The 12,290-nt window shown below is 29.9% G+C and overlaps 1 protein-coding gene across 4 annotated transcripts in view; it reads left to right on the top strand.

Moving 5' to 3' along the window:
* The window catches only part of LOC130655923 (uncharacterized), a 96,275-nt gene that overhangs the window by 68,657 nt on the left and 15,328 nt on the right, over window positions 1–12,290 (top strand). For all 4 annotated transcript variants that reach the window (XM_057458737.1, XM_057458738.1, XM_057458739.1 and 1 more), the window contains 8 exons: window positions 1,019–1,145; window positions 2,398–2,590; window positions 3,707–3,820; window positions 4,250–4,858; window positions 6,751–6,860; window positions 7,174–7,244; window positions 8,228–8,385; window positions 8,689–8,994. In XM_057458737.1, coding sequence (XP_057314720.1) covers window positions 1,019–1,145; window positions 2,398–2,590; window positions 3,707–3,820; window positions 4,250–4,858; window positions 6,751–6,860; window positions 7,174–7,244; window positions 8,228–8,385; window positions 8,689–8,994 — 1,688 coding nt within the window. The remainder of the gene's footprint in view (window positions 1–1,018; window positions 1,146–2,397; window positions 2,591–3,706; window positions 3,821–4,249; window positions 4,859–6,750; window positions 6,861–7,173; window positions 7,245–8,227; window positions 8,386–8,688; window positions 8,995–12,290) is intronic.

Here is a 12,290-nt window from a genome sequence, read left to right on the forward strand (position 1 = left end):
CTGTCCAAATAAGCTAGCTCTCTCAAAAAGCCGTCTTGTAGAGGATTTAAAAAAGTAATCTTTGGAAAGTAGTTATCCAGAACCATTTCCATTTCCATATCCGTTTTCATTTATGCATCAACAGAATATGACTTTTACAGCTTTAAACTGGCAGTATAGGTAGTAATGGTGTGACAAAAAAGTTACCCCTTTGTAGATTTTAAATGATTCAACTTTTCCTACCACGTAAAAAAGTCAATTTAAGTCTGTAAAATGTTTCAAATATTGCTAAAAATTACCTTTGTCCAACATGGAAAAATAAATTGCATGAGTCACCCCTTAAAGTAGATCAACTGTGAGTAAGTCTAGTTAATGTTTTTTTTATAGATGTTGTTTGAAAAATAAGGTACACTCAATAACTGGAGATACTGATTATATGCCAGCAACATCACCAATTTTAATAAACAGCTTTAAATTTTCATTTTTGTTTGAAATAAACCAGCTTGGCATATCTTCATAATATAAAGCTATCTAGTATACTTACCTCACTTATCACCAAGAATAATAGACGAACTATAGAAATGAACCTGTCTGGGAGATACATGCAATTATCCTGTATTATTACTAAGTTTGACAAACTAATTTTTCAAATAATGGAAGTAAAGAAATCATTATGCACTACTTTGCTGCAAACTAAAAGTCCACTCAAAACTAATCTTGTTTTCATTTTATTCTGTAATTTGGTATGTATATTTTGTGAAAGGAAAATGGGTGTGGAAATGGGTCTGTGGAAGGATTAATTCTGGTAATTTAATTATCCAGGAAATTTTAATGTTAGATCGTTGGCCTTGAGAACTCTAGGGGCTTCTTTCTGTAATGGAGGGCGAATACAAAAATGGACAAAAATTACTAGTTTTTCTAATTCTACTTTTGTACCACTAAAAAATTTGCAAAGAAGATATTTTTCTTTTTAACCTGATGAAAACAACAGATGTTATTTGCACTAAACTACGCAAAAATTACAAATCTTTTTTTATAGGTTAAGATTTGACCGAGATGCACCACCTAATATTTATTATTACCAAGAACCAACTAAAAAAAATGACTGGACGTATTATGCCATCACATTCTCAGAAGATAGAATCATGTTTTACTACAATAATACAGTAAGCAATTTCTGGATATTAAGTAATTTAATATAAATAAATATAATCTTTTCTATGGCATGATGAATTCGTTAACCTCTGACATGTAACTATATTTATTATGTTATAACACAAAAATACACTGTTTGCATAATTAGGCAAGGCCAAAGAGATAGCCTTTTTTAAACATGGCTTCTTTTTTTGTCAGAACATTTTTATTCATACTTACTGAGGTGGTAGGCACTTCTTGAGAAATCCACTGTACTAAATCTAGCAGAGATCAGGCATATTTAGGTTAAGTTATTCGCAAAATGTCACCTTGTTTTTCTCTAAATAATGTTTATCTGCAATTTTTTCCCCATACCCCTTAACTTAACAAGATGTTGAGTTGAGACAAGCACCTGTTGGAATATACTTCAAATATGAAAAAATAATATTTACTGAGGTCAAGAAATTAAACTGTAATCCACATAATATCACCTAACGAGCTATTTTATCCACATTATTTCACCCATCATAATGAAATTCTTTTTTTTTTTCTCCACCAGAACACGTAAATTTCTTTTACAGATTCCAATTGTAACATGTTTTATCATTTTTTAAAAATGTCCTACCAAGTTATCCACAGTGGAATGTTATCCACAATTTTTCACTTGATTTAAATGGCTATATTATCAAAACTACTGTGAATTTTCCCATTCTGAAAAATCCACAAAGAAGTTTAATCATTAGCCCTCAGATTGCAAAATCAACCTGAGTGTAATCCACAATTAGGTCACTTGGAATTTAAGCATTATTGAGGAAGCAGCAAAATGTCACAAAACAGGTTTATTTTTGACCACGTCTAGGGTTAAGGTACACTATTCAATCCAATTTTTTATTTAAAGATGTCTCTTGCTGTTGCTCTTGTGATATAAATTCCATTTTTAGCAACAAAAATTTTTTGTATGAATTAATTTCGTTATTTTCGTTAAAAACAAATAATTTTCCGAATTAAACAAAAAGATTGTTTATAGATTAATTTCTTTCAAACATTCTATACAAATAAAGAATGTGCCCACAATCACCCCAACATTCTGAATGTTTTAAGTGGGTTCTCGGAGGCAACCATTAATATATAACAAAGTACAGAAAGGGTTAATATATTATATATTATTATGTTAATATATTATATATTAACCCTTTCTTTACTTTGTGCTGTCCAAGTTTTGCTTATATTTCTAATTGTACCCAATTTGTTAGTATTAATTTTATCGTATATTTATCATTATAGCTTGACTCTGAGTTTAACATTCAGGAAAAAAATATTTCTACCTTACCACCACAAGCGTCGTTTGGTAGTTGGCCAAAGTCAGAAGTTTTTGCTTCGAGATTTTACTCTGGGTACATGTCCTGTTTTTGTTTATATGACAAAGTGTTAAAACCTTTTCAAATTGAAGCATTGGAGTTCTGTCCAAACCGACAAGGTAAATACTCTTGCTATTCTTTTGAAATGGTGAGTACCACTAATGTGTTGAACTCTTAACCCTATTTGGAAAGTGTGGCATGAACTTTCTGTAGCAAATCTAAGTTTTCATCTTCTCAAAATACTTGCACAATTGAATTTTGATAAATATAATATTTTTTTGACTGACAGCATTTCTTAAAATTTTGACTCTACTTGTCAATGAAGTCACAAATTATTAGACATTGCTCAAAACCACCAAATTGACTTTCTTTGGAAAATAAATGACAATATGAGCGTAGTTTAAACATTTTGAAATTATATAGCCTAGTTGATCTAGAATTTTGTTTCTAGTAGAGTTAATAAAGTGTTATCTTGGTGGTTGGTTATAACTTTATAACTCATAATAATTTCAAGGTAGAAATATTCGCAACAGAAACTTTTGATTTTGCTATTTTTAGCTTGTCTTGCAAAGTCAGGTGCTGGAAAATATTTTGAAAAACCTTGATCACAAAAATTTATAACAAAAATTTAGGCTATTTTGGAAAGCTACTCTTTAATTATTTTTTAATTTTATAGGGTGAAATAATTCCTTGTGTATTAATTATTTTGTAAGGCTGGTTTCCACTTCAAGAAAGTTTTCTACATAAACAAAACAATATCATTTTTGCTGATAGGTTTCACTTCATAGTATTGAAGACAGAAAGTGTTCACTTACAGTTTGTGCAATTCTTACACAAGATTGGCTAACTAAATTTCTGCCTTTCGTTTCTGCACAGAACGCATAGAATAAATGGAATTCGATTCTACTTTCCCCAGACTGAACGTAAAGGAAAATTTTCTACTCACGTGGTGTGTACTTATTTTAAGTACGAATTTATTCTACAGAAAATTTTCTTGCAGTAGAAAATAGCATTATTCAAGGCTTTAAATCAGTTCAAAAGTACATGGTCTTTATTGTTGTTTGCATTTTATGGTAACTTCTCCTGCTGTTCCAAGACCTCCTTAAACAAAATAATGAACACCTGTGGATATCATGTTTTAAAAATAGTAATTCGCGACAACTATTTTCTTTTATTTTCAGGGTTTTTAGAGCCACAAAAGTTTTGTGAAGTACAAGTTGTTTTTTTAATTTTAGATTTGAGTTACCACAATCACACTTGTAAGAATGGTTTAAGTGTCGCCTTTGGTGATAGAAAATGTGCATGTTTTGATTCTAATCTCCGACATCAAACTTCGAGTTGTGAAAATGGTATGTTAAATTCGTTTTTTAACTGCCAGCTCTAATGGTAATGATTTAACAATTCAGTTTCTGTAAATCTTTGTATTATACTTGATATTACAGCTGTTTAACACATTATGAAGCTAAAAAGAGTAGTGTTGTTGTTTTGTATAATGTGTTAGAATGTGGTGTGAAATATACTCCCTTTCCCCCCAAATAGTTGTAAGAATATATGTTATCAAGGAATTTTGGAAATATTTAATTAAGGAGAATGATTAGAATTTTAGTAATTCTTATTCTCAAATTTAAGTTTTCTATTTTTTCTAATCCAGAGTATTGGTGCATTTAAGAATAGTGCAGTCAATAAGAGAAGTTGCGAATAAATAAAAAATCACTAAGGTTTAGGGAGGACAATAACCTCAAAAAATGATGTAAACTCTGTCTTTTCTCTACATTTAGCTTTTACACAAACTGTTTATCAGACTGCAAGTGTATATATCCCGTTTGATTATGAAAATGCAATTAAATGTGAAAAAGGCAAATTCAGACTGACCTATCAAAGTAGTAATAATGTACACTTAAAACCAGGACCAGTGGATTATGCAGCTTGTGTAAATGATCATTTTTCCAAGATTGGTTCAATGTCAATTAGATGCACCAAAAACATTTTTAATTGCATCCGGTTCATTGGGTTTTGGTTTTATTTTCCACAACGGCTATACTGGTCTGCGCCGATCAAGGTTTTTCAATTTGCCAACATTGTGATTTATGTAAACACTCTATCAAACAAAACAACAATTGATGTTCAATGGAACGGTGAAACATGTGCTAATACAGACCTACCATTAAACTCATGGATTTATATAAGTATTAGACTAGAAGAAGATAAATTGGGTTTTTACTTAAATACTAAAAAAATCGATATTACTGGAAAATGCAAGTATCCATTTGGAAATAATATTGGTTTACTGGAATTATCAATTGGATCATATGTCTGTATCGATGAATTTTCTATTTTTAAATTATTGAATACTCCTGCCAAAAATTTTTACAAACATTTGATATTTGGTAAGTGAAATATTTCACATTTTTATTGGTATTGTTTTTGTTTGTGATCTTTTTTACCTTGTTTTAAAAATAACGAGACTCTAGATTAGATGGTTATTTGTGCGATTATTTAATTTCACAGGTCAAACAGAATTATGTTTCGAAGGTAGAAATTTTCAAAGATACTGTTTGAAGTATTTTGTCGGTATTAATATGTGCTAAGTACTTAAAATATGTTTTAAATTTTTATGGATTGTTTTAAACTTCATGACTGTTTTTAGGATTTTTGTAATTGAGAAAAGTAAATTACCAAAATAGCTTTTTATTACGTTAAAAGGGTTACAATTTTTCTTGGGGATTTTTTTGCAGGTAATGAATTTTCACAAAATTCGCAAAAATTAGGAGCTATTAAATGTTCTTTAAAACCTGTTGTAAAATGAAAGAAAAAGAATAAGAAAATATGCATGTAAAATATAATTGATATACCCAGAGATTATGATTTTATGCCAATTTTCGCTCGGTCCAAACCACCCAATTATTTTGAAATTGTTAACAATATTTATCTTAAGTTTTTTCCAACGATCTAGGCCTTGCAACAACCTATTGTCTGATATCTTCTAAACCCATCTCAAAATAAACCTAAATTTTCACCATGGTGTTAACTACATGATGTAAAACAAAAAATCTAAGACCGGTGCTCATAGCCATGGGTTAACCCTTTTCCTTATTTTAAATGAGCACCTAATTGAAAATAAAATTAGGGAAAGCATAAAAATTGTGCCGATATCTTCACGAACCTAACAGCCTAACATAATTCTTGCTTGTCTTTAACCTCCACGTAAATACTATAACAGTTTGTTGTCACGTAAGTGATGCAAAGGAAAAAAAAGAAGAAAAAACGGATACTGACTGGTTTTTATGTTGCAAAGTGAAATACAAAGCTCAAGGTCAAAAATACATACCGAACTTGCGTGGTCAAACAAAACATTTTTATATGAATTGAAATTAAAAGGTGAAGTAAGGTACGGGACTTTTATATTTTTGTGTGTGCTATGGAAACGTTTTTGTGTTACTATTTTAATAATGGCTTTATAAACCGGCTAGTATGGCTCCATACAAAACCTTGTTTTAATGAGCCGCAAACCAATCAAATCGTCAGATCTTTTCATACTAATCAGTTTTTCGTATTAGTCAGGTGACCATAAAAACGTAAACAAATAAAAAAGAGATTCCTGTAGCACACGAAAAAGTAAAAGTGGCTCACCTAAAACTTTTTTTGATCAAATTTGTATTAAAAAGGTTTCTATGATCTTGAAATTAGTTAAACTAAAAAATAAAAAATTTCTCATAAATCAGAATTTTTTTGCCATGGAAAATTTTTTTTTGGAATGTTATGCAGTTTGGTAATAATTTGAAAGCCCAGTCTATACTTTTAACATCAGGTATTTCACATTACAACATCAAAACTCAATAAAGATATTGAAGAGGAATGAGAAAGTTGTTAGACGATATATTTACATGGAAAGTTAGTTAAGTTAGTAAAGCAAAAAGAAAATAATTAAAACAGTTGGAATCTTGCATACTATACAGTTTCAATGTTTTCAGAAAAAGAAAAAAGAAAATAATTTGCTAGCGATAAAAATTTCATCCTATAAATTTGTCCTATAAATAAAGTATTGTGCAGTAAATGTAAATAAACAGACTGCATTTTAATTGTTTTGGCTTGTTTATGAAGTACACCCTTTATTTATAAGAATACCAAACTTCTAACTAGACTGGTCATTTCTTTATTGCTTTAAACAATAGACTATTGTTTTTAACCTGATTTCCCAGCCTGTTAATCTTGTAAAGAATATTCTTACAGAAAAAAAGTGTGAAATGTAAATGTGAATTTTTTATTTTTTGATTTTTAGATGCAGAATACATAAATAGTGCCGTTATCACCCTTGATATTACATCTAGTGATTTTATGAGCTTTACGAAGGCGGATGAGAAATTTACAAAACAATCTATTATGCTGATGGTGATATTTCAATTTAACTATTTTCACTAAAACTCTACAGACTGCAAATCAAATTAAAAAGAATTAGATAAATTTAATTTAATATAAAACCTAAATGACAGTAATTTTCACTTTTGCTCTTCCAATTTAAAGCTTAAGTATTTTTGTGGTTTTTATGATCAACACTTTTATGATTACCAAAGTTCTCTTTTCACTATAATCAGGTTTTAGTTAAGCTACTAGAGTTTGATTCCCAGAGTACATGAAAACAAGTTCTATAATACCTATAAGGCCCGATTAAACACTTGACATTTTTTTTCTTAACTTTGTTTAGGTGAAAGAATTTTTCAAGCAATTTCGAGATGAAAAAACAAGATACATCAGTTCCAAACCGCTGGAAATAACGTAAGAAAGACCCAAAACAAATTGATCTTTTTTTTACTTTATTGCAAGCATATAGTGTATGATCACACAAACATTGAATCACTAAAGGGCTGTTTGAGTAGTAAATATGTACTTCGTTAAGGCCGGTTTCCATACAACTGCATTTTGCGCCCAGTCGTAAAAAGCGCCGCGACTTTTGATCTACGCATGCGCATTATCAGAATAATGCCGCTGACCTCGCGCTTTTGCATGCGCTGGGGCGATTTAAAAAAAGTTGAACAGGCTCTACTTTTTGCAAGCTACATTTTGCGCTTCAGCTTAACAGCCAATCAAAAGGTAGCAATCTACATGAATCACGAAAGAATTTTTAATTAGACCATTTCAATATGGCTAGCAAAATCTCGTTTCTATGTTAAATTTTTGTCAAAGCCAAATGAATGTAGAGAAACAGAATATATATCAATCAAGTGAAGTAGATGAAAAACAAAATAACATTAATGAGTCTGTGGAGGCACAAAGAAACAACATTGTAAACAAACTTAAAAAGACTACTCGTGATCTGACAATATTAAATCCATAAGCAAAACGTTGTATAGTCCTTTGATTCTTCTTTCTATGGAAAGTCGTCTCATCCACATGTTTTTCTTACGTATTTTACAACGTTGTTTATTTCTACGCCATAAAAATATTGCTAGGACTACTCTCAAATTTTGCAGTAACAAATATCGTCAGTTTACATCAGCCATGTGTTGCAAAAAACACGTGAGCAAAAATCGCTGAAATGGTTCGGTATATGTGATAAAAGTCGCGGCGCATTTAACGACTGGGCGCAAAATGTAGCTGTATGGAAACCGGCCTTTAGCTGTTTCGGCACGATATCTTTTCAACTTTCTTTTTGTACTACACGGTAGAAGGTTTTTCCTGGATGTAAAAGAACCATCCCATAAGTGGATTGTTTACTCTTGAATTTTATGTTAAGCCAACATTATTTTATTCTACTTTAGTTTCAATGATACTGTGATGCACGTGCCAGTTTTGGTAAAATTGTCCTATCTGAGTTATGCAATTGAGAATGAATTTTATAATCAGCCAACACAAGAACATACATTTGAAAGCAGAAAATATTTTCTGAATTGGAACAAAACTTCTTCAAATATTGCAAGTGTGTTCAATTTTTTTATTTATTTTTTTTTGTTGTTTTTGAACTGTGCAGTGAAGTATTTTTTTTTAATACAAGATTTAAGAAAAATTAGCAAAAAATTAACTCATCTTTTTATCAGGACTGAGAACATTCATTCGAAGAAAGTGTTTATTCAAGCTTTGCAGTTAGTGTTTCTTTTTCAGATTTTCACTCAAAATTTGGAGGAACATTCCTTAGCATATTCACTCGCATATTAATATATTTTTCCTGTGCTAATATGACCAAAATAAAAACGCCTTAACAATGGTATTATGCTTGTTTTAGTTCCATTAGAAACATCTTTTACACCAGTGGTAATCAACTCGACATCAATAGTTTTGAAAATTCCAACTCTTGATGAAGAAGACAAAAGATACCACTATATGTTCACAGTTGTTTTGTATGAAAATACAAGTGTGGCGTCACAGGTTGCGGAAACAGTTAAACACAAATACAACTTTGAGACTGGTGTTTTAACACTACTTATAAACAATCTTACTGCATTCAGAAGTTATGAGATCATTTTATGGACACGCACTCATCAGGGTTATAGTAAACGAGCAGTTGAATCTATACTTACACCTGCAGATGGTACTAGTTTACTTTAATCTTTTTTAAAAAATGTTTTAAAATCTCAAGAATTTGTTGCAACAACTTTTTTAACTGCCTTTCCAAGTGGGATTTTTGCCATTTTTGTATATTTGTTTGCCTAATTTTGCGTTTTTTGTTAATTTTTTATCTTATATATTAATTCCCTTGCGTGACTAAAACTGTGAGTCCACGAGACGGAAATCACGGGTTACTTTCTTATGACGTGGCTGTACGCTAAAATTTAACTAAAAAGATTAGGGATGTACTTCATAGAAATCGCACATAAGCTGTAAATATATAACCCGCTGCTAATAACGATATAAATATATATACCCTTATGCCAAAAAACTCTATGTTAGCATATATATATAGGTATCGCTACATATGAAACGGTATTAGATATTTACAAAGCATACGGACTGTTAAATGAAGTTCCCAGCATAAAACGGAAGTTGTGTTTACGAAAAAGATGGCTGTTCTTTTTGAGTATTCTCTACTCTTTCATTCAAAATAAATCTTTAAAAAAACATTTGAAGAAGAGCATGGTTTTATAAATTAATCATAGCAATGTTCTGTAAGGTTTTTTCATGTTTTATTTTCAGTTTTGATTATATTATTGTTGCCAGACATGTTTTATAGCTAGCATCAAAAAGCCAACCACCACCAACAACTAGCTAGCTAGCTAGAAATATATATATATATATATATATATATATATATATATATATATATATATATATATATATATATATATGTAGCCATGTTCTTTATACCTAGCTAAGTCTCCAGTTTATATTTAAGTGACTAGCTATTAGCTGCTGTAGCTAGCTAATGCTAGCTTTAAACTAAAGATTCCCAGTATATATATTCCCACAAAACCCATCAAACGTTATTAACCCTGAAGATTTTAAACATTTTCCTGTTTTTTTTTGGTTTGCGAAGTTCTTTTCCTCCAAATATTCTGAAAATAAAGTTCAGAAATTACTTATTTTTAAAATGTAAATTTAATTTGTTTCAAATTGTGGTTGTGACATTTTCATGTAAGAATTTGTGGGCAAAAACCTTAATCAGCATGCTAAAAGAACTGATTTTTCTTAATTTAGAATTACTAAACACAACCATTTTCTTACATTTAGTGTAAACTTTTGTGCGTATGGCTTATATTTAATACAACAAAAGAGCTACTTTGTTGATTTCAATTTTATACTCTTTGTAAGCTATTTTTTTCTTCTTTTTGACATTTTGAATTAACTTATTGCTGTAGAAGGCATATAATATACATGCATATAAAAAAATGGAATTTTGCAAATTTCTGTTTTACCACTCAATTTTTACATTTTATAAGTTATTTGGAACAGAATGGTATGAAATAGACCAAAATACCTGATCTTAGTTGTTTTTAATTTACAGGCTGTGTCTGTGAAACTTTAAGGGGAACATTTGGTGGAAGACAATGGCATGACATATACTGATAGAACTGATTTTTGTTGTGTTAGATGTTATATCTGAACCTTTTTGACATTTTATGTTAATTTTGCGAGAAAGGACTATATATATATACACAGAAAAAGAATTCAATTTTACACCTTGCAAGCTTTGTTTTTCTATATTTTGTATAAATTCTTACTGGGGAGGACTCCGTGCAATATATCGAAATGACTGATCCTTCTCGATTTAAATTTGATGTGTTTTAAATCGTATATAGTTTTGGAAATTTTGTGTAAGATTTAATGGGTAAGGGCTAGATGCAATATGTCAAAAAAACTTTTTTTGTTGAATCAGAAGCACTCCCTACAACCATTCTTTTTTTACAGTTTGTGAAGCTTTTGTGAGAAAAGAGTGTATGCAATATTATCGAAATAACTGATTTTTGTTGCAAACTGTCTTTCTTAGGCATTTTAGCTTAAAATATTGTTTTAGAGGGCATATGCAGTAGATATATGTACCGAAATAATTGAATTTTGCAAACTTTGATTTTGTCGTTACCTCTCATTTTTTACATTTTGATTAAACTTTTGTGGGAGACCGTCGGTATGCGAAGGACCAAAATAAGAGATTTTAGTATTATTTAGAATTTGTATTTTGTGTTGCAAAATTGGTGCAAAAATTGACATAAAATGAACTTATATACAGATTGATTGCTGTTGTTTAACATGACTCATTATGACTTTATATATATATTTTATGAAAATTTGTGACAGAATACTATGTGAGATTTGAAATTTTGTTTGCTTTATTGATGGTAAAACAGCATGCAAATTGCTAAAAGGACTTTATTAATTTTTGATTTAAACACCGTTTTTTGTTGGCATTTTGTCTAAAGTTTGGTGAGGAAGGACCATATGCATTATATCAAAAAACGTTTTATTGCAATATAATTTAACCTTGCAATCCCTTTGTAACACCTTAGATAAAAATTTCTACTTAGGCAAAATTTATTGTTTATTTTTCGCATTTTGTGTCAACCTTTGGCAGGGTTTGCAATAAACTAACTGATTTTAACATATACAATGAGAGAGATTTGTGTTTGACATTGATCAGCTTTTTTGTATATATGTGGCGTTTTAAGTGATTTAAATTTTATGGGTGAGATGTATGTTGAAATGCTTTTGGAAACTTCTTTCCGAATAATTTTCGCATTTGTCAGATGGTCAGAGCAAGTAATTTTAGTAGATTTAGATTTTAAATGTCACATAAATACTGCAGTTGTTGAAAACCTTTAATTTTTTTGGTCATTTATATAATAATGCAGATGTAAGATGCGCACTGCTGTATTGTTTGTTTTTTGATGGACATATATCTGCTACATAAATTTAATGGAATACAGTGGATTCTTCCACGGGAAACAGCTAGTTGGTTAATAAAACACTTGATATTGATTTTAAAATAACCGTTACACTTTCAAACAATGCCAAATTCAAGCAATGGCACCCAAAATTGGGAAACTTTTAAACAATTACTAAATAATTTGCAAGGGGCAAATAAATGGTCAAAAATTAAACAATTTTTTTCGCAAATAATAAATAACTTTTATAGTGCGAATTCAAGTCCTAAAGTTTGTCAGAGACAAAACATTTTGAATCCTTGCTATAAATAAAAAGAGTGCTTTAATAATTAAATATCTAAAGTGAGTGAATAAATATTTTGTAAGTTTTAATACTCTGACTTTAAAGATATTTGAAATATTTTAAACTTACCCAGTTAAACATTGAATATGAATTCCTAAGTAGCTAGGCAATGTTTGAGGCGAAGTGCAAAAGACCATTGTTTATAAAACATCTATTCTTTTTTTCTTT

Source organism: Hydractinia symbiolongicarpus, chromosome 8, assembly GCF_029227915.1.
Source record: "Hydractinia symbiolongicarpus strain clone_291-10 chromosome 8, HSymV2.1, whole genome shotgun sequence".
Taxonomy (NCBI): domain Eukaryota; kingdom Metazoa; phylum Cnidaria; class Hydrozoa; order Anthoathecata; family Hydractiniidae; genus Hydractinia; species Hydractinia symbiolongicarpus.